Raw genomic sequence first — 22,459 nt, 5'->3', positions numbered from 1 at the left:
AGTCACATAGAGTGTCTTGTGTCCTAAGTGAACCTCATTCGAAATCGGGAACCAGGTGGTCTGCGCAGGAGCGCATGCTGTGCGCGGAATGAGTGGGCGGTGCTGGGAGTTGGATGTCCCACCAGCCAATCGCCTGGGATCAAGAAGAAAGCCACAAGATAAGGCCTGTTGTTAAAGCGAGTGGGCTCAGAAACCCCACCTATAACGCTTGTTGTAGATAAGAACCATGTTCTATACAGAAGATAGGAATCATGGAGTGTCTCGAAAATGCAACCAGCAATACAAGTACAGTGGCTATGTAGACTATGTGTGCAGGCAATTCTGCGCTATACAATATTAAGCATCACACAATCATAGCCATCCTTCCCATCATTACGTCGTGAACAGCTAGCAATACAGCCAGCGGGAGATATTTCGTCGGTTCATGAGGCGTGGTTGTCTCGTTCCCCGCAGCTCAAGCCAACAACATAGCTGCGAGGAGCCATGGTTTTGTAGTCGGAATGTTCATTTGAGACAAGGACTGCCAATTTGACGGCAGGAGACATGACCTGGTCTTGGTGAGGATGTCCCATGTCGTACATCAAGTTGGATCTTTCCCGTCGTTGGGGTTACCTATACTTGACGACATGGACTCGTCTTCGTCTCGGGCCTGAGTATCTATAGATGATGGTTCGATGGCTGGTACAGAATCCGGCTCTGTTACATCTGGCTTTTTAGGCGTATGGCTTCCGTTCTCGTCAACTTTGACTTCTGCACTGGTCATGTTTTTCACGTCACGCGAGCTCAGCCCTCGGCGTAGAGCTAAGCGTTGTGCAGCCTCACGTTTCTGTTTGATTTCCAGTTCCTCCTCATGAGCCACTTGCTCTTCTTCTCGCCGAAGGTCCATCAAACTTGGGGGTTCAGGCTGCTCCTCGACCACGTCAGAGGATAGCGGCGGAATATTCTTCTGAGAATCTGATCTGTGGGTGCTCTTGGCACTAGGACTTCTTAACGACTTCGATGAGACGGTGCGGGTTGAATTGCGAGACACCCCGGGCCGCTTGCCTCCCGATGTCTTGGTTTTGCCACTGCTCTGATCTTCCGCGAAACCTTGGTTGGTCGTGCGTCGGCTGAGCATGACTGCGAACTCATCGTCAAGAGGCTGCGCATCTTCGTCCTCGTCGCTCATAATCAGATCACCCCGCGAACTCAGGGAATTTGTGGTTGATCTGGAAGCGGCAGTATCGCTTCGCTGGCGCCCGTGCCCCTTTCGCCACGTACTGTCGTGTTCATCTGTCTCCTCTATCAATGGTTGGCTTTCAACGTCTCGCACTCGGGTGCCGCCTGGGTTTTCCTGCAAGTCTGCGGCTGACGGCTTATAGCGCAGTTTCCTGAAGCCAATTTTCCATGGAAGCCGCTCCAAAAACCCTAGGTATGATGAGCCTGGTATGATGGTAGGATCCTGCTCAGAGTCGGGCTGTAGCCCAGAGGGTTTCCGTCGGCCTCGGGAACCATAGCTCATAGTCCTTTGTTTCCGTGGTTGAACGGACTGCGAGCCCCCACCGGCGAGCAAACTATCCAGCTCATCATTGCCCCAGCCCAAGGGGCTGTCACCAAGCGCCTCATCATCATCCCAGGCATTGTAAAAATCAAAGTTATATTCAGCTCTGCCACGCGAACGGCCTCTCCTTCGTCGGATATTATCATCTCTGTTCGGGAAACAAGGCGCAGTACATGCGCAGAGGCATGATTTCACGCTTTCAAGACATGGGTCGACGTAACGTTGGGTGAATGTGTATATGTTCTCTTGAGCGGCTTGATTGGCAGATTCGAAGTTATGAGAGATATTGTGGAGGGTCTGGCGGAATTCGGGATTGTTCATCTTGACAGCTCAGGAGCGCCGACATTCACGGCGCAGGGAAGGGAGGCAGCGCAGTTAGGCGATGATTGGGCTTGAGACGCATGCGCTGTATCAAGGCGGAATGACTTCACAATTGCCATGCTTGTTTCCACGAGCGTCGCATGACAAGACGCCCTATGTAAGGTAATTCAGGAACAGCAAAGACAGTTGTCAGTTTAATTGTCTGGGGACGGACTGGGGGTGGCGGGAAGACAACGGATGACGGGATAAGATATCCCGGAGAAGGTGAGTGGACCAGCTTGACCGCTCGCCGCTTGGCACAACCCACGTGCCCCATTCCTGGCTTGCCGGATCACGGAGATACTATTTATCCGGGACATGCACTAGTGCGCCTCACTTTTCCCGCTCCACACCGTCCAGCTGATCAACTTCAACTTCTTCATCTTTCGTCCTCCCAAATTTCAGCCTTGACTGCTTCTTTACTGTTTATCTTACGGTAGAAGAGCTATGGTTCAATATATTCGCTTTCTGCGCACTCCACAAAGTGACGTGGGGAAAAAGACTATCGACGTCTCCGCAGTCGTAGCCGTCACCACAGACTTGGGTGATGCATTCTTTAGTGAGGACGTCAAACTGCTCGCAGATGTTGTTGAGGCCAACTCTCCCCATGGTGTCCTATACTCTCAGACTATCACATGGCAGGCTTCATCGCGAGCTCTAAAGTTTGCCGTCCATTGTCCTGGCAAGTATCTCTCTAGACCCGTGCGCCTCCATGTGACTACCACGGAAACAGAGACTGCCTCTCAAGCATTAGAAATTCCAAAAATCCTGGATGTTTGGAGTTGTGTCTTCCTTCTGTCTGATAAGCAGCGGACGGACCCAATCGTGGAGCGACGAATTGCTTTGTCGAATAGGAGCGTGGTGAGGATGTGGGAGGAAACCGGTGACAGCATTGCGCGGCATATCTGGTAAGAGCCTCCTTTCCTCCAAACCGATACCGCTAAAAGGTGAACCAGGGATGCGAGTCTAGGTTTTCTTGTCTATTTCGCGCATGCACTGTCTACCTCCCCCATCGATGGAATGTCACTGTTAGTGTCCCTGTTCAAGTCCAGCAAGGTAAGACGACTTAGAGTGCTGGAGCTTGGTGCAGGTTGCGGCATAGTAGGAATCGCATTGGCACAGCTTGTCAAATGCGACCTTCTCCTTACCGACCTGGAGGACGCTCAGGAGATTTTGGCGAGCAATATCCGATGCGCTGCGCCCGTGGCAGGATCTACAGTTCGGTCGGAAGTGTTGGATTGGGCCTCGAGCCTTGATGATAGCTCCAATGCCAATTACGATCTCATTTTGGTTTCCGATTGCATCTACAACCCAGACAGCAGTCTGCACTTGGTAGAGACCTTGAGGCAACTGGCCACTCGTACGCCCGAAACTGTCATACTGGTTGGATTCAAGCGACGACACACCGAGGATGATTTGTTCTTCGCACGGATGCGCACTGCAAACTTCGACGTTCTCGAGACCCTCAAGATTCCGCTCCCCTATATTGACACCGACCAAGACGTGGACCGACCAACCGCCGAGTTCTTTACCTATAAGATGGACACTCAGCCACAGAACGACTCCTAAGGCCACACACCAGCGTTATCGAGAAGAAATAGAGCACATGCTGCCTCATACCTACCGGGTATCCCCTCAATGGCGGTGAAATGTCCCATCTCTCGGCTAGGTGACGCCCTGGGAAACCATACCGGCGATCCGGGGCCAGTCACGTGCTCTCGTCCCTGAAAATCCCGCACAACGGATACGAAAAAAATCAATCAAGATCAAAATCAGCTGCGGGAAACGGGAACGGAGGAACCATCCAACGACCAAGCACCAGCAAATGACCAATACGCTACTGGCAGACAACGCAACTAGCTGAATCACCGATCCCTTGTCCCTGGCGCGTCCGTGGCTACGAAAGGTTGAGGTCACTCCCTCCCTTGCTGGGATCTGACTTTTTTCCTGCTGAGCTTCCCACAGTGACTCCCATGGTGTATCCACACTTTGCCCCCCACCACCGTGTCGTTGTCGCTCCTCTGCAGCAAAAAATAAAACCAGAATTGCACCAAAATCATCGACCTTTTCACCATTTTGCCTTTCTTCACTACTTCCTCACCTTCTTCACCGCAACATTCCACAGCTTCCCACGACACTTCTGGTAGGAAATTTCTTGGACCTGCCTTTGGGACCACCAAAGGCACCTCATTCACGGCTTCGACATCGTTTGCTCTCCGTTATCAAGGTGCATCTACATACAGACATCGTCACATCGTTAATCAGCCTCGCCCGCCTCCTGCTGAAGCCTCAAGCCTCAACGCCTGCTCTGTGCTTTCACCTTGACATCCCAGACCTGCTTTTCCCCCAATTTCAGCTGCCGCATAGGTCGCCACTCGAGGTTCTTCCTCCTCGTGAGGGAGAGTCGCTGAGGCACAGCCAAATTCCTAGAGGATCCGAATCCCGCAAACCTCCCTAACACTTATTGGGGAACTTCTTATCACTCAAACTCCTAACAAGGCCATTTTGCATGGTTATGGCACCTTCTGCTATCGCCATTGAAGAAACCAATACTACAGTTCTGACTGACAACCAAATCGACAAGCTCGATTTTGTCGAAACTAATCATGGCGTTGAATCCGATGTGACTGGTCTGGCCTCCAAGGCGCTGATCCAGAAAGTCCTCAAGGAGCAGATTGCTCGTATCAATGTTGACACCTGTGAGCCCGGCGAGGAAGATGCATTTTATGTGGCGGATCTGGGGGAAGTGTACCGTCAACACCTACGCTGGAAATTGAACCTGGGCCGAGTCAAGCCCTTCTATGGTGGGTTTGACCCACTGTGTCCCATCTCCTGCATGTGCTCACAATTGTTACAGCGGTCAAATGCAACCCGGACAAGGAAGTGCTCCGCCTCCTGGCCAAATTGGGCACTGGATTCGATTGTGCGTCTAGGGCCGAGATCGACCTGGTATTGGGGCTTGGCGTTTGCCCGAGTCGCATCATCTATGCCCAACCGTGCAAGACCAAATCATACTTGAGACACGCTCGCAAGGCTGGTGTCAGCTTGATGACCTTTGATAATACCGACGAGCTGCACAAGATCAAAGAGTGCTATCCCGACGCTGAGCTGGTGCTCCGAATCTTGACGGATGACTCGGCAAGTGCTTGCCGGCTCAGCACAAAGTACGGGGCGAGTCTGGAGTACGTTGAGGAGCTGCTCGGTCTCGCCAAGGCATTGGAACTCAACCTGGTCGGCGTCAGCTTCCACATAGGCTCAGGGGCGAGCGATCCGAACTCTTTCGACAAGGCGGTTAGAGACGCTCGCCACGTGTTCGACCAAGCGGCCCTGCTGGGATACGATTTCAAGCTGTTGGACGTCGGAGGCGGCTTCGTCGACGAGACATTCGAAACCTTTGCGGGTAATCTCCACGAGGCGCTCGAGGAATACTTTCCGGCCAATGTCCGTGTGATTGGCGAGCCTGGCCGCTACTATGCCTCCAACGCCTTCACGCTCGCCACGAACGTCATAGCGAGACGCGAAGTCGCGGTCAATCACGAAGGCGGGAAAGGGTACATGCTCTACCTCAATGACGGCGTCTACGGCAACTTTTCCAACATCATCTTCGATCACCAGCACCCCGTCCCTCAGGTTCTGTCCGTCGCATCCGGCCGCGGTCAGGAGATGATCGAGTACTCCATCTGGGGCCCTACCTGCGATGGTATCGACGTGATCACCGACCGCTATTTCTTGCCTGGCGTGGTCGAGATCGGTGACTGGTTGTACTTTGAGAACATGGGCGCGTACACCCGGTGCTCGGCTACCAAGTTCAACGGATTTAGTGATGACCACGAGGTCATTTACATTTCCAGCGAGCCCGGTGCCTCGGCCTTACTCGGATATTGAGCGTGCCAGGTTTCTCTCCGACAAACTTGGCAGATCCAGTATGCAGATCTTGAAAGGTGCAAAGTGTGGTTGCAACCTGCGGCAACATGTTTGAAGTTGTCTACACTGCAACAAAGCCTTACTCAAGTGTGTGCGGCTCGAAATTTTCCTTGTTCGTTATCGCACTCTCCTTTATTGCCCAACCGGGCCCGATAGATCAGATACTTAGATAGAAGATGTCTTCACCCTTACCAGGAAACAAACAAATAGGGGCTCAAGTTTCATCACCATTCAAACAATTTACCCATAAAGAACCTCAGCCTCGCTACATCCAAGCCACGCGCTTCTTTGCTACGGGCTACGATCAACGTATACGTACTTGTAGGCTGCCTGCCTGGCCGATCCGCTAGCTAGCTAGCGAGCGAGCGAGCATCATCTTGATCGAGTCATGACCGCGTCTGGTAAGTCTTGTAAGAAAGACGGGGAAGGCATGCGTACCTGTGGTGCTGGCCCACCTCCATACCTATGTACGTACGCACTAACTAGTACCAGTACCAGTACCAGCACTGGCACTTGCACGATACGGCCGAAATGTCCTCTGCTCCTGCCATGCTGCCCTTCGAGAGTTGAAAAGTCTCCGAGTTTCCGCTTTTTTTTGACTTTATATGGCTGTGAGTGAGCCGCTACGCTACGCGAATGGCAGCTAGGAAATTAATTGCTGGTGCCTGGACATGATATGTACCTACCCGCGCAACGAGAAACCTCTAAACTCTGACTTTGAACTTGAGTAGCGTGGTAGCGACAGAGTAGGTATACAAGTAGAGTGCAGGTCCAATAGTACCTATGTAGTAGTTGTAAAAACAACGTTTGACAGAGAGACAAAGTTGGCGGGATTTTTGATATAAAGACTATCCTGCTGCTCCTATTCTATCCTATAGAGACGCATTCTCTCTCGCTTCGTTCGTATCGTAAACATGACTTTTCACCCTGATTCTCTCCCAGACTTGACCGGCAAAGTCTACATTGTCACAGGTGGGAATTCTGGCATGTAAGTCCTCATGTCTCTTCTCTGTCGTGACACCTGCTACCGAGCAGAGATCTAAACGCTTCGCAACAGAGGATATCACACTGTTTCTCGCCTCGCGCAGCATGGTGCCAATGTATACATGTGTGCGCGATCTCCTACGAAAGGAGCAAACGCCATTGCTAGCATCAAATCTTTGTATCCCCAGGCTCACATAACGCTGCTCGAGATGGACCACCTATCACTCACTTCGGTGGTGTCTGCCGCAAAGTTATTTCTTTCCAAAGAAAGCCCACTTCATGGATTGGTCAACAACGCTGGAATCATGGCCACACCCTTTGAGGTGACACAAGACGGGCACGAAGCGCAATGGCAGACAAACTACCTTGCACACTGGGTCTTCACCTCCTACCTTTTACCTTTACTGCTGAGTACTTCCAAGACTCTTCCACCAGGCAGTGTGCGGGTCGTGAACTTGTCATCATCCGGTCACTATTCAGCACCTACAGGTGGGATCAACTTTGCCGACACCTCTCTCAAAAGCGGCGGTAGCGGCATGGGCCGTTATGGCCAATCGAAGCTCGCCAACATCCTCCATGTCAAGACCCTCAACGAGCATTATGGCCCGGGTTCGTCGAATGCCAAACATGAAAACGGGGAGATTTGGGCGGCCGCTGTTCACCCTGGTCTGGTAAAGAGTAACCTGGGAGAGCATGCTGAACTCCCTTTCATCTTGAAATTGATGATCTTGCCATACAAGGCGCTTGGTGGAGGAATGGACGGTGACAAGGGATCGTGGACGAGTGTCTTTTGCGCGGCCAGCCCCGAGATGAAGGCCGAGCAGAGTGGTGCTTATTTCCAGAGAATTGCGGATCCCAATGGCTGGCAGAGTGCCATGGCCCAAGACAAGCGGCTTGCTGCGAGGCTGGAGGAATGGACGAGCGCAGAAATGAAGAAAGAGGGATGGATTAGTTGAGTATGCGCTGTCGTGTTGCATATGCGGGATGGGAAATCCAGGCACAATAGGCTATGTCCAAACAAGTTGGTCCAACTCCCACCATACTCCAGGTGCCTGTGACGTCAATTGCCAATGTTGTTATCGATAAGGACAAGGAGGGACGGGAATCTTCGCAGCGATCGCAGTCTGCAATGCCGACGAAATACAGACCACGAGAAAAAAAAGTCGTCGGCTCTTTCACACAACTCTAACAATATACCACCACCGTTGGAATATCAGTACCCTTGACCTTGATCCAACCTTCAATATTTCCTCCTGTGACATCTCAAGTTGTCTCGTGGGCTGCGTCTATTGACACACACGTCCTCCTCTTTTCCTAACGGCCACTCCCCAACACTTCTTCACATCCCTGCAACAATGGCACCGACTCCGGTAACCATCATTACAGGGTTTCTAGGTGCGGGAAAGACAACTTTGATCTTGAACCTCATACCGCAACTCCCAAAGAATTACAAAGTAAGCGTCAAAGAATAAGCACTGAGGCGTCGACCGATATGATCATTTGCTCTTGTGGGGTCCAAGTTCTAACTGAAGAGCACACACAGCTTGCCCTGTTAAAAAACGAGTTCGGTGACGTTGCTGTCGACTCCCAACTAGCAGGATCGGCCTCCATCTCGGGCGTCCGGGAACTCTTGAATGGGTGCATATGCTGTAATCTCGTTGGTCAATTGAGCGATGCTCTTTTCCAGCTCAAGGACTCAGTCGCACCCAGCAGAATCATCATCGAAACCTCCGGATCCGCCTTTCCCGCTACGCTTGCCATGGAAGTTAACCGTGTATCGCGAGAGCACCCGGGCTCATTCAACCTCGACGGCGTCATCAGTGTCATCGACGTCGAGAACTGGAAGGGTTACGACGACACCAGCTACACGGCCAAGATGCAGGCCAAATACACCGATCTGATCGTTTTCAACAAGTGGGAGCTCGTCGATGAGCGCATGTTTGAAGATGCCCTGGACCGTGTCGGCGATCTGGACGTCCAAGTCGCTTGGGTCAAGAGTCAGAAGGGCTGGGTTGATGTTGAAGTCATCATGGGTATCGACGGAGCAATGGTTCGCGACGAAGGGTTGCGAGGAGCGATCGAGTTCAACGAAGAACACGCTCACGGAGATAACCACCACCACCACCAAGAAGAAGTCGAGGTTCTGAGTGTTGTGGTGACGAATGAGGACATGACCAAACCACCTCAGGGTGTTGTCCTTGAGTCATTCGAGGACCTGCTGCTTTCTGCCCCAAAAGACGAAGTCTATCGCATCAAAGGGCTTGTGCTTTCCTCAAAACCACCACCTGATTCTACAGGCGATCGAAAACCCAGCATCGCAGTCGACTCAGAGGGCCAAAGTCTGTATGTCTTGAATTGGGCATTTGGCCGGTGGACGTACACGCCCCTTCCCAGTGCGGCCTTCAAGGCCATGGAAAAGGCCAGTGCTCGGTTGACCTTCATTCTTGCCAGAGGGGAAGCGAGCAAGTGGACCCGACGACTTCAAAAAGGAGACTTTATCGCCCTCGAGGGAGAGGAAGGGAAGGAAGAGAAGGGCGTCCTGAAAATTGACAAGATAGGGTGATTGAATGGGAAGTTGGCCCGACTTTCGCAGGAGTACAGCCGCCACAAACACCGCAGCTACTGGGCTGTGCCACAATATAAAATGACCCCTTCTAACAGCATGAGCAAGCATTCTGGGCGACCGGGAAAGCACAGCACTCTGCAATACCTGGCCTCGGATCCTATCGCCCTGCTGTCGGGTCAGGACTTACAGAATGGCTTTGGGTTTTCAGAGAGATGACCCTGGCCGAAGTATTGCTACCAATACCACCGGCCAATGGCGGATGCTAGAGTCACAATTCTCTTCCGACGAACATCTTGCGGCGCCGGAGCAAGGGAATGTTCTTTGGTCAAGTGGCTGATATTCGATGTGTCTACTGTGCCGCTTCAGACCTGTCCATGACCCTCAGAGACCTGTCAAGATGCAATCGGGGTGAGAGACACTTCTAAACAAGGCCTCGGTCTACTCGGGCTGCCATGAATCGTCGTGCGGCTCGCCCAAAGGATACGACATCTCCGGCCTGCCCGGACTCCTCTGCACCTTTCTAAAGGTGAACTATACGACGGGATTGGAATTGGCCATTAGCCTTGATTCTACGTGTGAGAACACATCCCACTTGATTTGGAACCCAACTGTGAGCCCTTACCAGGCTGGGAAGGCATGATCTATGTGAACTGATTTTTCTCAACTCTGCTAGGTATCTCAGGATATCTCAGCGTCTCGGCTCGTTGCTCTAGCTTGGATGAGCGCCGCATCGCTGGCACTTTCTGTGTGTCAACTGTGAAAAGAGCGGCGTGCCGTTTTTCCAGTCTCAAAGACACAGGTCCATCAGCGCGGTTGTTCGACTTCACAGCTCCTGATCTGACACTTGTACCAAGTTTCCACCTCTTGACTGATGCCCGGTTTTATCCGCTGCGAACGATCTCCCGATACATCTGAGTGAGGTGCTGAGCTTGGGTCCGCGAATATTAAACGGAGGTCATGGTTCTTCGATAGTCTGCGGATGGATCGAGGCTGGCAGCCTGTGCTTTCCGAATAGCTAAGTTCATTAAGGATGACTGTGGTTGCTGACCATCTTGCGGTGGATCGGTGACCATATCTTGGATCCTTCACGGCTGTCAATAACTCCATTGGCGTGGCTCATTCTCTACAAAAAGATCATTCACATCATGAAGACTGGGATATCAACCTTGCAGTGCGAGACCGAGCGCGAGTTGACACACTGGCCCTCAGCGCAGTTGCACACAGTCACTTGCAAAGTGGTATATTGTTGAGTTTGTTTTGAATACGAACATGCAGTTGAAGACGCTGGGCACTTTGGCGCATGTTGTCAAACACGTGACCGCGGACGAGATACTGCGGGTCACGTGGCTGGCTCAGAAATCGAGGTCTCTTCGTCGTCAACCAAAGGGATAGGTCGAGAGGGCAAAGCAAATAGGTTTATCGAGTGGCTGCTAGAGGCTGTTCACAATTTCTTCTGGAATTGATGGGCAATCAAGATGGTCAATCCGCTGTCATCTCAGGGTACACCGTCTCGGAAGTAACAAACTATGTACTTGTTCCTCCTCCGGATTCACAGCAAGGCCTTCACCTCGCCCTGCCCATCCAGCTCCATGAAGCGGACGACCTGGCCGAGATGGTCGAACCCCCAGAAACCCTCGACCTGACCCTTGGCGTTCTCGCACTGAAACCACGGCAGACCGAAGGCGCCGTCGTTGAAAGCCTGGTCCGTGTTCGCTATCAACTGCTTCTTGACCTCGGGCGTGCCCAGCCGGGCCATGTGTCGAGCGACGACGTCCTGGCCGAGCACGGGTGTCAGAACGCGCGAAAAGGTATTCGGCTCGTCGATGTCGCCGTGTGTCGGGTCCGTCCACAGCGCCGCGTACAGCGTATCCAGAGCGCGGACGAGGGTATCCTGTTGTTTCCGGTCAGTCGCCTTGTCGTTGTCCTCCATCCACACGCTGGTCAGGAACCGCTGCAGCTGGATCGTCGGCTTGGGGAACCCGGCGGGAAACTTCTCGGCCATGGGGATGTGGAACTGGCGGCCCCAGCGCAGCCGCTCGACGTTGATCCAGCGGTCCTTGTTGCGGATCTCGATGGGCGTCTTGTTGCCGCACTGCTTCATCAGCCCGCCCAGCAGGATGGGGATGTATGTGATTTGCACGTTGTGGAAGATGGAGGAATGCTATTGGATGTTTGACGATGGGTTTAGCACATTGATAACCAAAGCATTTCGATCAATATAAGACTCCAGCATCTTGGGTAGAGGTTGTTGAATCCTCCCCATCTTCGCTTGTCGGTACGGCCATGCAGAGCTACCTACAAAGGAAGATAGAACTCGACAAGGTAGTGTGACACAGAGACAGAACGTACCCGTAGGAAATAGTATCCCAAGTATGCAAAGGGACTGACAATGTCGACATAGAGGGTGATTTTCCCCTTTGTTCCCCCAACCATTTTTGCCGCGTTTGGTTTCGCGCCGCGCCGACTCTTTTCTTTTCTTGTGTTGTACTACGCGTGGGTATTAATCGGAGACGGGGTGGAGCGAGTGTGTTGATGTTGGCTGGATTGGGGTTGCGAGAGAGAAATGGGAAGAGACGCTGTGTTGTGTGGAAGGAATGAAGTACATATGTAGCACTACATCATGTTCCCCATCATCTTGGATACCAACTAGTTATCAAATAAATGACACGGTAAAATCGCACTTCTTTCCCCATCTCCCCCACAATTGACTCCTTGTAAGTCGTACTCGTATCTCCATCTCCATCTCCTTCGCGAAACGCGGTGCAGGAGCCGAGGTCCAATTGCAATATTTCCGAAGAACCACCAGGGGAACCATTTCCCTGTTCAGGGTCCGCGCAGTTCGCTAGCTAGACCGACAATCTCCCTGTGCGAGGTAAATATCCCCGAGTACCGAATACCTACGGCCCTCAGCCTTGTGTGCCATCAGCAAGCCTCTACTTATACTTTGCGGGTAGCAGATATAAGCTCCATCATCCTCGTGCCTTTACAACCCTCAGCCACCGCAAGTGTCTCAGTCCCCCTGGTTCTCGCTAGCCGCCGTGTTGGCCATGCAATTCTCAAGATCGACCGCCTCCATACACAGCCACGTTTCGCCCAGACGGTTGCCTTTTGCTCAGCCTCGATGTGGTCAAAGCGAGGCTGGATCTACTTTTTCAATGGCGCTTTGTCCTCTTGCCTGTGGCCTCTTATCGTCATTGCTCCTACTCTGTCGCTGGTACATGCACCTCACATAGCACATGTTACCTAGGGAGGGACATTGAAGAACACAGACGAGACGCCGCTTTGGAAGGCGGCATACACCATGTGTGACACGGCACCACGTCCGCCTCCGTTCGAATACGAGCCACTCGATCCACAGGTCTCTGGGAAATGTATACGGTTGCTTCATCTCCTACCCCTCACTGACGATGGCGTTATACGGTGTACTCTTGAGAACAATGTCTCTATAGCTGAACAACCTGTGCCATCTTACACCTGTCTCTCGTACGAATGGGGGGATGACGTGGACCACACACGCTGGATTGAGGTCAACGGCAGGTGTCTCGAAGTCTCGCGCAACTTGTTCGACTTCTTGAAAAGCCTCCTCCAGCAACAAAACGGGACTGGTCTGCAGGGTTTATGGATTGACGCCCTTGCAATCAACCAGAAGGACCAGAAGGAAAAGAGCGTACAGGTCGACCAGATGCACGATATTTTTCGACAGGCCTCGGAGGTGCTTTCCTGGTTGGGTCCTGCGGCACATGACAGCGACGAGCTCTTTAATTTCCTGGAGAGTTTGGATATCCCTGTCCCAGAAGGAGCCTCTGACGCCGATACGACCAGGTCGCTCGAACGCAAGATGTGGTACGAGCTTCAGCACCGGTTCTTTGACGCTGGACATCGGATTCACCGTGCGGCGAACCATTTCTGCAATCGCACGTATTGGGGGAGGATGTGGATTGTTCAAGAGATGCTCCTTGCCCGTAGACTCCATCTGGTATGCGGATCGAAGCGGATACGTTGGCTACGATTCGCCATCGTTCTCGAAGCCCTGCTGAGCAAGCAAACCATGTTCAAACACCTGCTATGGATCTCGCGGCGTTCCCCAGTCGAACCAATCCTTCAACACTGGCTTCGCGGCTGTGACGGGGCCGAACCAGAGGACATCCAAACCCTCTTCACCACATTTGCAACCTTTCACTGTTCCGAGCCTCGCGACAAGGTGTATGCGTTGCGAAGTCTGAGCTGCGATTCAAATTTGATCGAGGTCAACTACGAATCCCCAATCGAGGACGTCTTGCTCCAGGTACTCCGAGTCTTCCGTCGACAGATGCTATACGTTGAATTCGCTGCCGTGTGTGAAATGTTTCGCGTAAATCTCTGGCGTTTGTTTCCGCTTTTTGACGAAGGGCAACCGCATCCCGGTCGCGGTGCGAACAAAGGTCCAATGCGGCCAGTGACCGGGCTAAATCAGAACACCCCTGGCTCTGCAGTCTCGCCCAAGTTCTCGGTTGATCTTGGAACCATCAAATTTGGGGGCTCCCGATACCAGGGCGGTGTCGTTTATTCGTGGACCAACTTGATCGAGTTGTCGCGGAATGGTCGGCTCAAACGGTGCAACTGTGCCCCATGCCAAAAGGGTTGGCAAGCGATCAGGTCCAATTCATCCACAGGGGGAGCCGAGTCCATCGACAAATCCCTACAATTGAACTGCGAGACAGACAGGTTCGACATCGCGCAGAGCACGGAAGTAATCCTCTTCTATCAGCAACACAGCAGTAGCCAGGAACGTTACCTAGCGCCCTTTGCCACTGGCATCATGCTGCGAAAAGTCAAGGATACCTTCTCTGTCCTCTCGGGATGGAATTATGATTTCGTATTCGACAGCAATCCTGGGTCGCTGTATGTCCTGTTGTATCACGACCCAGAGGTGTGCAAACTGAACTACGAAAAGTCTCTCCCATACACGAGGTCTGCCTCATATACCATGTCACAGCTTTGGAATTTAGTTTCGCACCGAAGTCCTGGATTTAGCTCTGGCCTCGACAAGGACATTGGCCTATCCGCACTGGATGAAGTCGAGGAACTCCCCAATGTGTCGATCGAAGGGACCATGGCAAACTGGAGGTGACCTTACCATATATACACGAGGTACTCGGTAAACTGTTCCACCTGGAGTAGGATAAAAGGAGTGTTTGCAGCCCTGCTGATGTTTATTACCTACACCTCTTGAGATGATCGAGTCCAGCCGAAACTCTCCTTCTTTTCATCACTGCCGAGAGACAATTTGGGTCGAGCCGAGAAGCGCCACCAAAGGTCCGGACAAGCCTGGAGCCAGAGCCACGACCCGATCGGCTGAAGCTAAAGGGGATTAACTTTGCGTCCAGCACCGCCATCAAATTTGAACAGGAGCCTTTTATGGCTGGCTGAAAAAACGGCCCAGAACAGTTCTCGACACTCCCTTTTGGGGGTTGAGTGAAACATTCTCCTGCTTGTACCGATTGCAAGCGACAAACACAATGTCCCTATTCGCTTGCCTGGCACATCACAGGCCACGCGAAAGTGTCCACCACGTTCGCTTCTATTCGTAAATCGCTAGTTCGAGATATGGAGGCTCCGCAGGGTGAATGGATTTTGTGGAAGCCCCGAAAAGGTCTTCTTCAAAAGGGAGAGGCATCGAATATACAGTCTCGTTGTCCGACCCTTGTTGAGTCCAATTGCTCTCCCACATTGCTGCTAGAAGAAAAGCTGGCAACATGGAGACCTCAAAGCAGGGCGACAATGTCGTCGTCGTCGAATCTACCGAACTGCCCTCCTCGTCACATTCGCAGCAACCAATCAACCCAGAAAAGCAGGCCGAAATCCCGGTCCCCGTTGCCTCGTCATGGCCCAAAGAACCAGTGCCCCTTGTACCCGACACCAAAAACCGACTGTTCATGGGGCTGTACGATGGCGTCCTCCTGGCCGTGCCGCTGATATTGGTCGCCAAAATTGGTCTGGTGATTGGGGCGTGGAAACTGGACCGACAACACCGTGGCGACGAGGTCGACCTGGTCAGCGGACTGACGACGTTCCTGATCGAGTTCAACGGCCAAATGACGACAGCGTTCACCATTGTCTTTGTCACCATCATCTCGACCCTGGTGCGGCGGTACGCGCTGTGGAAAGCGCAGACGGGGGCGCGCATCGCAGACCTCGAACAGCTCCAGGGCAGTATCAGCCTGCCGAGCACAATCAAGCTGATCTGGTCTCTGCGCGCCTTCACCACCATGAGCGCCGCCCTGGTCGCCATCTGGTCCTTCTACTACCTGGGCAGTCAGGCCAGCAAGCAGGAATTCCAGCGCGTCGACTCGAAGCCTTATCACAAGATGACTGGGTACACGGCCAGCACGGGTCCGCTGTCGGGCTTCAGTCCCAATTACGACAACACCTATCTCGCCTTCAACATTGACGATCTCAACGCCGCTCTGATCACCGCCGTGGGTTTCACCAAGCCAGATTACAGCGCCGCCACCGCGATCCCCGAGGGCACCGACTCGATCGGGTCGGCCGTGTTGCCCGACCTCAACGCCATCCTGGACCAGGGCTTTTGGGTCAACAATGTCGGCTACGTGGCCCCTCATCCCGGGCGCCACGGCTGGGTCGATGTCGCGCACCAGTCCCAACTCAAGATGAATGACGACTACTCGGCCTTTGTCGGGCGGGCGACGTATTTCCAGCTGCTCAGCGACGGCTACGGGCCGATTGCCATCCAGATCAACGAGTTCTTGGGCGAGTACACCCTGCCGACAAGCTACATGGCTGTGAACTGCGGCCGGCCGACTATCCTCCCGTACAGCTCGTTCCCCAGCGGCACGTTCATGAACCAATCCGTGAGCTTCAACATGACGCAGCCCCGAGCGGACGCCCCGCGCGACACCCAGGGCCACCCGCTTCGCGAATTCGCATTGTCGACGCGCTGGATCCCGAACAATGACCACGGCATCGTCGAGCGCGGCAGCTCGCGGCAGACATGCAACATCACGACCGTCAACGTTGAGCTCAATGTCCACTGCGGCGTGACGGGCTGTTTCCCCAAGAAGATGCGGTACGCGGCGAAGCACGCCAACCGACAGAACGCGACGTCGTTCGCCACGCCGTTCGACGACGACGTTTTTGCCGAGCGGTTCTTCAGCGCCCTCCTCCTCTCGCGCGGCGGGCAGCTCAACGTCTCGACGCCCACGGACGTCGGGGCGAGCTTGACGCTGGGGGTGGCGAACTTTCTCGGTGCGCCGCTCGACACGCTGGGCGTTGCCGAGGGCCAGGACAACTACGACGCGTTCCTCAACTCGCAGCTGCGCGGCCTCTCGCTGCCCCTCACGCAGTACTTCAACACATACTACATGCTCTCGCAGGCCGTGACGGGGGTGACGCCGACCTTTTCGGCGGACGACACGCAGTTCCAGTCCGTCCGGATCGACGGCGCCCTATACGACCCGCACTACGCGATCCGGTGGCCGTGGATTGGCGTCGACTTTGCGGCATGCGCGATTTTGTTGATTGCCTCGCTGGCCGCGTGCTGGCTGCGCGCGCACACCCTCGCGCCCGACATCTTCGGCTACGTGTCCTCCCTGACGCGGGACAACCCGCATGTCGCGCTGCCGGACAACGGCACCACGCTCAACGGGCTCGAGCGCGCCCGCCTGCTGCGCAATGTGCGCGTCAAGATCGGCGACGTTTCGCCGCCCGACGAGCCGTCCGGCAGGGTCGGCCTGGCGCAGGTGCACGGCCAGCCGGTCGCGAATCTCAAGCCCACCGTGGCGTATGTTTGATGACTCTTTTATATATATATCTCGTTGAAATATTTCATTTCAATAATAAAGAAATGCACGCATGTCGAAAAGGGAGATGACCCTCTCTCTTGAGAGCGATGTGCGTTGAATACATGTACACGGGTCGATATTACCTACCTACCTAGACATGTGCCTCGTAATCTCCCCTCCCGAATCCGCTCGGCGCTGTTGGACTTTTTTGGCTGACCATACAGACCAAGTATACTGACCAAGTATGCATTGCCCACTGCTTCCCGTCTCCATCTATAGAAGGTACACGTATATATATGTATACGTATCCCAAAAGATCCTCCTCCTCCTCCTCTTCCTTCTCCTCCCCATGACCACTAGGTATCGACCCTCGTAGTGACCATTTGCTCTTTTTTTCTTTTCCCCCGGGGTTTTTTGTTCTACTCCTTTTTTTGTGTGTGTGTTCTTATCCGGATCTTTTCCGACTCCGTGGAGAATGGACGGTTAGAAAACGAAAACGACGGGTATTTATCTACTCGGTACAAGTACATCATCATGTTGGCCAGCGGTAGGTGGGAGGGTCATGATGGGCCCCAACCAAACATTTCAACTGTGAACAACTGTGAAAAAGATTATGTACCGAGTACTGGTATCTCTGTCGATCCATCCAGTCACTGAGTCACCCCGTCAGTGTCCACCACGAAATATCAAATATCTATCGGGGGGGTTTCCTTACTCACGCACTAACGCCATCGCTAACGTACATGTATTGATTGGACTGATCAAAAACATTTCTAGACTCTGACCACGCTCAATCGCATTCTCTCAGGAACAGAATGCATCTCTGCGAACGACGTATCACAACGACGTATGATCTGGTCGAGTACGGGTATCGCGTGAATGTGGACATAAATAGTCGCTATGACTAATTGAGTGATTGATTGATTGGGTATATGCCCGTAAGGGATATCTATCCTTGGTCACGAACCCTGATGGTTCCCTGTATCGTCAAGGGTAAAGCCATGTTTGTAATGTGACATGGCTCCGCCGTGAGTGTCGTGCTAACGAGCGCCATATTCTTAGGCCTGACCTTCAGGCTTCCTAGTGTCTGCACCTGTCTTCTAACGCCCTCCATTGTCCCCGACTGTCGTTACTCAATCATGAGCACAGGATCGCCATGCCATGGCTTGTAGTTATTCAGAACTTGGTCTCTTTGTCCTTGACGGGAAAGTCCTTGCCAGTGGCCGATTTGTCTGCGGTGAGAGTCTCGTTGTTAGTTCACCGACATGTCAGGTCGCAGGCAGGTAATGAGAAGTGGGCACTGACATTGATTCCGAATAAAGTCACTGATCTGCTCGTCTTTGGCTTGCTCAATGGCAGACTCGTTGTCTTGAGGTCCTTGCCCGAGGAACTTCTCCTGAACAAAGTCGACTCCTACCCGTCAAATGGTTTGGTTAGTATAACCCCCATTACCAACAAGGGGTTCGTGAAATAATGCCTCACCTTTGTCGAGGTAATCCTCATTCTTCTCGCTCTCCTTTCCACCGCCAGCCGCGGAATTGAGCTTGTCACCCAGCCCGCCTAGGAAGTTACCACTGCCACTGCCGCTGCCACTCCCAGAGGCCTTTTGCTGACTGCCACCCTCTTTCTGCTGTTGCTCATTGTTGCCGCCGGCGAAGCTGCTAAGCGCACCCTTGAGTTGATCCATGGTTGCAAGAATGGGAATGGCGAGGTTGGAATCGATCTAGAGATGAGTAAAATGGTCTGGAGATGCGAGTGTCAGGTTTGCACAACGGGAGATGAAGAAGGAAAAAGGTTGGAGAGAAAGAGAAATATAGAGGTTTATGGCTTCTTGGTGGGTCAAACGAGCGTCACCAAGTGAGCTGAAGGATACAGGTCACAGAATGCAGCCAAGCGGCTTGGTTGAGCAGGGCAAGGGAGCTGTACGAGTAGAGATGGTGTGGAACTGCGACACGAGCATCTAAATGGCAGAGGCCAGTAACTCAAGGTTGGACGATCAGTGGAGAGACAGAAGGGAAAGCCACACCGACATGTTTCTTGGTACCAAGATGCAGGCAGTGGTGACTTTTGGTAAGGAGGAAGTGAGAAAAGCAGCCACAGGGGGAGGGGCATTGGGTGGTCGCAGTCAATGACGTCAGCCACAGCCGGATCGGATTAACTTAATCGGAATCGTTCCAGCTGGGCATCGACTTTGTTTTGGAAGCGCTACTTTGCACAGCCACAGCCACCAGTTCCTCCTAGACCTGCATTCTACTTAGTCCGCAGGACATTGCAAGCTGAAAATGCTGCAAGCCACAGCTCAATGGACCACCATGTCATGCATCTCAACTGCACTAACTCCCACTGGCGTTGGGTCCCATCCTGACTATTCCCCCTTTGTCGCTACATCATTTTCTTCTTGCTCCATCTCCTTCTCCCAATCCTCGACGACCTCTTGCTGCTGTGCTTTCTTCCGCAGCTTCTCCTCGTTCTCCTGCTTCTTCCTCTTGGCTTCGGCCAACCGACTGCCCAACACCGTGTAGACTGGTCGTTGACCGACGGGCTTGACCTGAGGCGCTACAGCAGGCGCTGCTCTCTTCGCCGCAACTTGAGACCATCCGTCCGTAAGTGACGGAATCGGTCTGCCTTGTTGCTGAAGAATCTTCGGCTCTAGGTCCGAGGTGTCGAATTGACAAAGGACAACCGATGCACCGAGGCCATGCTTTGTTACCTCGCCGGCAATCGTGGGCTGCAGACTGGTAAGAAGAGTGACCAGCTGTTCAGGAGTGTCAGAGGAGAGGGTGGGTAAAAGGGCTACGCCTTCATCGTTGGACAGAAAGATGATATCGAACTCCATGCTGGGGGCGGACTTCTTGATAAGAGGCCGCAGTTCGTCTTCGGTCAGTGCAAATCGGGGCTTGGTCAACAGCAACCCGTTGTAGTCGTGCTTAACTTCGTCTGCTTTTCGATCCGGCGTCGATTGCACAGGAGCTGACACATTCAACTGTGCTCGCTTGATCCTGGCTGCCTGGGCTAGGGTTTTCATGGGAGCAGCGACAAATTTGGGAGTTTTGAATAAGACAACATGTCGATGCGGCTCTGGGTCCAGACTCTCCCCATCCAACCCAAAATCTTCGGCAAGACTGTGGATGAAGGCTCGCTGCCGGCTCTTCATGGGTGGGAAGGGATATCTCTTCTCCTTCTCGTCCGCCGCAAAGAGCCGTAGGGTCTCCTCTTGCTTGTGAGCCCATGCCACATCTTCCAGGTACATGTTGAGAGTGGTGGTCGAGTACGGGACGTGCTCATCGGTGTGATCGTCGGGAATATGAAGAGCCAGCGCTAGTTTACGATTTCTCTCCAACCTGGCGCACTCATCGTCACACTTGAGCGACGTTTGTCGACCGGGAGGCTCAGGCACATTTGCCCGCGCATTGCACCTGACCTCCTCCTTCTTGCGTTGGCAGTCGCATGTAATCATGACTTTGAATGGACATGGCTTGTCCTCTTTGCACGTCGCAGGAGCGTGACAGGGCTGCTCACATGGATGTCCACAGGTCTTCTTCGTCTTGCCACACTCTTGCTGGCATTGTTGATGGGCATCTTCACATTCGCCTGGCTTGTGGCAGGTCTTTCGGCAGGCGTGGGAGCCGCACTTGAGCGGCTTTCCGCAGACCAGCCCGCACAATACATCGGCCCTCCAGCACGGTTGGTTTTTCAGAGTCTTCTTGCCGCAGAGACATTGCTTTTCGGTGAGAAATGGACACTTGGGGCATTCCTCCTCATCCAAGTGGCAATTGTGCACAACCGGAGGGTGGCCACAATCTTTCACCCGGTTACACGGGAAATTACACGGCGGTGGACGAGTGCCGCATGGCAACGGCGCCTGAAGGATGGTCCTACCACAGCTGCAAGAAATATCGTCAAAGATGGCTTCCCTGCAGCTGCCGCATGGCCCACGGTGGCAAAGATCTTGACAGACGTGGTTTCCACACTTCAGTTTGCGTCCGCATGGTCGAGTGCAAATGTGCTCTGCTTCGACATTCTCATCCAAAGCCCGCGTGACACTCCCCAACGGCTTGAGTTTTCGTTTGGTGGCTTGACGTTCAGATGCTTTGCGCTCTCCGGTGCAACATCGTTCACCACACTCGTGACGGCCACAGTTCAGAGTAGCCTTGCACAATCGCGCGCACTTGGGTGGTTCCTCCTTCGCTTCATGGCAGATGACGTCAAACGAATTACGACCGCACCGACATGGTTTGGAGATTTTGAGCGTGCAGGGACTGCATACTCCAGAGTGACAAATCTGCTTGCATTTGTGACCACATGATAACGATCTCCCGCATTCCTTTTCGCAGCTAGGGATTGGATCGGTACAGAGTGTTCGAAGGCCGTTCTCGAGGTCTGCCAGAGGCGTTTTTCCACAGGGGCAGTGAGTAACGACGTCGACTGACTTCGGGCAATGCGGTATTGCCGCATCTTGGGGATGACATAACTTTTCGCAGCGATGAACTCCGCAGTCCATAAGTCTGTCACATTGTTGACCACAATCGAAGAGGCCAATCCAGTCGCTGCTTGGCCTCTCCTCGCCACGGTCTTTGCATAATATATTCTTTTCCACTTTTCCACAGTAGCATCGCGCGGGAATCTCAATCGTACACGCGCCACAGAGACCCTGATGACAAGGCTTTTGGCAAGTGTGCTCGCCACATGGCATGATGTCGCCGCACACGGCACCGCAGCTCCAGCCCGTCTCATAATTTGTCTCGACACATCGTCTCGCTGTTTCCTGCTTGCCACAGTAGCAACTCTGCTTGGGGCCCATAGCTGTGCATGGTGGACATGGTCCCGCATGACAGAGGAGATCGCAAGGATGTGGACATGCTTTGGGGAATGTCCTCTCCCGGCCACACGTCTGCCCGCAAGAGTGAGGAGGAAGACCGGAGATATTCTTGGGGTCTATTTCCTTCTCGCACCAGCAAGTGTATGCGGACGGGAACGTATCCTTTGGTAGATTGCAACCGGGACACCTCCACTGTTTTCCCGCCTGCGTCTCCTCGTCGCTTTGTCCCGCAGCGCGAGGAACGGCCGAGCCCTCGTTTTTCGACCATCTCTTGATGCAGCCGATATGGAACACGGTCCAACAGGTCCGACACGACCAGACTTTTGAAGACCGACCAATCTCGTTGGTGCAGATTGCACACTCGTAGAGATTGTGGGAAATGTCCTCATGAATTCTGGTGGCGATGTCCGGCGCCGTCGATCGCGCGACCGACCCTTTCCGTCCCTGTGGCCGCAGCGGTGTTCGTGTGGATGTGCCCTTGTTAC

At 53.3% G+C, this 22,459-nt stretch overlaps 11 protein-coding genes across 11 annotated transcripts; 7 read left to right on the top strand and 4 right to left on the bottom strand.

Moving 5' to 3' along the window:
- Positions 1 to 580: 580 nt before the first annotated feature.
- AYO21_10083 (hypothetical protein) lies at positions 581 to 1,861 on the bottom strand (the record flags this gene model as incomplete). Its single annotated transcript, XM_022660007.1, has 1 exon — positions 581 to 1,861. The coding sequence occupies one exon, from the start codon at positions 1,859 to 1,861 to the stop codon at positions 581 to 583; it is 1,281 nt and encodes a 426-aa protein (XP_022507718.1).
- A 486-nt stretch (positions 1,862 to 2,347) lies between these two features.
- On the top strand, positions 2,348 to 3,469 carry AYO21_10082 (hypothetical protein; the record flags this gene model as incomplete). Its single annotated transcript, XM_022660006.1, has 2 exons — positions 2,348 to 2,808; positions 2,857 to 3,469. 2 exons carry the CDS (start codon positions 2,348 to 2,350, stop codon positions 3,467 to 3,469), a joined length of 1,074 nt encoding a protein of 357 aa, XP_022507717.1.
- Positions 3,470 to 4,415: 946 nt separating this feature from the next.
- On the top strand, positions 4,416 to 5,785 carry AYO21_10081 (hypothetical protein; the record flags this gene model as incomplete). The annotated part of the gene is made up of 2 exons (XM_022660005.1): positions 4,416 to 4,704; positions 4,758 to 5,785. The coding sequence occupies 2 exons, from the start codon at positions 4,416 to 4,418 to the stop codon at positions 5,783 to 5,785; spliced, it is 1,317 nt and encodes a 438-aa protein (XP_022507716.1).
- Positions 5,786 to 6,738: 953 nt separating this feature from the next.
- Positions 6,739 to 7,764, top strand: AYO21_10080 (hypothetical protein; the record flags this gene model as incomplete). The annotated part of the gene is made up of 2 exons (XM_022660004.1): positions 6,739 to 6,812; positions 6,882 to 7,764. The coding sequence occupies 2 exons, from the start codon at positions 6,739 to 6,741 to the stop codon at positions 7,762 to 7,764; spliced, it is 957 nt and encodes a 318-aa protein (XP_022507715.1).
- A 399-nt stretch (positions 7,765 to 8,163) lies between these two features.
- On the top strand, positions 8,164 to 9,371 carry AYO21_10079 (hypothetical protein; the record flags this gene model as incomplete). Its single annotated transcript, XM_022660003.1, has 2 exons — positions 8,164 to 8,262; positions 8,352 to 9,371. 2 exons carry the CDS (start codon positions 8,164 to 8,166, stop codon positions 9,369 to 9,371), a joined length of 1,119 nt encoding a protein of 372 aa, XP_022507714.1.
- A 1,552-nt stretch (positions 9,372 to 10,923) lies between these two features.
- AYO21_10078 (hypothetical protein) lies at positions 10,924 to 11,807 on the bottom strand (the record flags this gene model as incomplete). The annotated part of the gene is made up of 2 exons (XM_022660002.1): positions 10,924 to 11,535; positions 11,724 to 11,807. 2 exons carry the CDS (start codon positions 11,805 to 11,807, stop codon positions 10,924 to 10,926), a joined length of 696 nt encoding a protein of 231 aa, XP_022507713.1.
- An 868-nt stretch (positions 11,808 to 12,675) lies between these two features.
- Positions 12,676 to 14,484, top strand: AYO21_10077 (hypothetical protein; the record flags this gene model as incomplete). The annotated part of the gene is made up of 1 exon (XM_022660001.1): positions 12,676 to 14,484. The coding sequence occupies one exon, from the start codon at positions 12,676 to 12,678 to the stop codon at positions 14,482 to 14,484; it is 1,809 nt and encodes a 602-aa protein (XP_022507712.1).
- Positions 14,485 to 15,109: 625 nt separating this feature from the next.
- AYO21_10076 (hypothetical protein) lies at positions 15,110 to 17,164 on the top strand (the record flags this gene model as incomplete). The annotated part of the gene is made up of 1 exon (XM_022660000.1): positions 15,110 to 17,164. The coding sequence occupies one exon, from the start codon at positions 15,110 to 15,112 to the stop codon at positions 17,162 to 17,164; it is 2,055 nt and encodes a 684-aa protein (XP_022507711.1).
- A 1,167-nt stretch (positions 17,165 to 18,331) lies between these two features.
- Positions 18,332 to 18,842, bottom strand: AYO21_10075 (hypothetical protein; the record flags this gene model as incomplete). Its single annotated transcript, XM_022659999.1, has 3 exons — positions 18,332 to 18,387; positions 18,461 to 18,568; positions 18,638 to 18,842. The coding sequence occupies 3 exons, from the start codon at positions 18,840 to 18,842 to the stop codon at positions 18,332 to 18,334; spliced, it is 369 nt and encodes a 122-aa protein (XP_022507710.1).
- Positions 18,843 to 19,520: 678 nt separating this feature from the next.
- Positions 19,521 to 20,612, bottom strand: AYO21_10074 (hypothetical protein; the record flags this gene model as incomplete). The annotated part of the gene is made up of 1 exon (XM_022659998.1): positions 19,521 to 20,612. One exon carries the CDS (start codon positions 20,610 to 20,612, stop codon positions 19,521 to 19,523), a length of 1,092 nt encoding a protein of 363 aa, XP_022507709.1.
- Positions 20,613 to 20,678: 66 nt separating this feature from the next.
- AYO21_10073 (hypothetical protein) lies at positions 20,679 to 21,461 on the top strand (the record flags this gene model as incomplete). Its single annotated transcript, XM_022659997.1, has 1 exon — positions 20,679 to 21,461. The coding sequence occupies one exon, from the start codon at positions 20,679 to 20,681 to the stop codon at positions 21,459 to 21,461; it is 783 nt and encodes a 260-aa protein (XP_022507708.1).
- Between the last annotated feature and the right edge of the window lie 998 nt (positions 21,462 to 22,459).

Source organism: Fonsecaea monophora (assembly GCF_001642475.1).
Source record: "Fonsecaea monophora strain CBS 269.37 chromosome Unknown Scaff109, whole genome shotgun sequence".
In the NCBI taxonomy this organism is placed as follows: domain Eukaryota; kingdom Fungi; phylum Ascomycota; class Eurotiomycetes; order Chaetothyriales; family Herpotrichiellaceae; genus Fonsecaea; species Fonsecaea monophora.
This window is presented reverse-complemented; position numbering and strand designations above follow the sequence as displayed.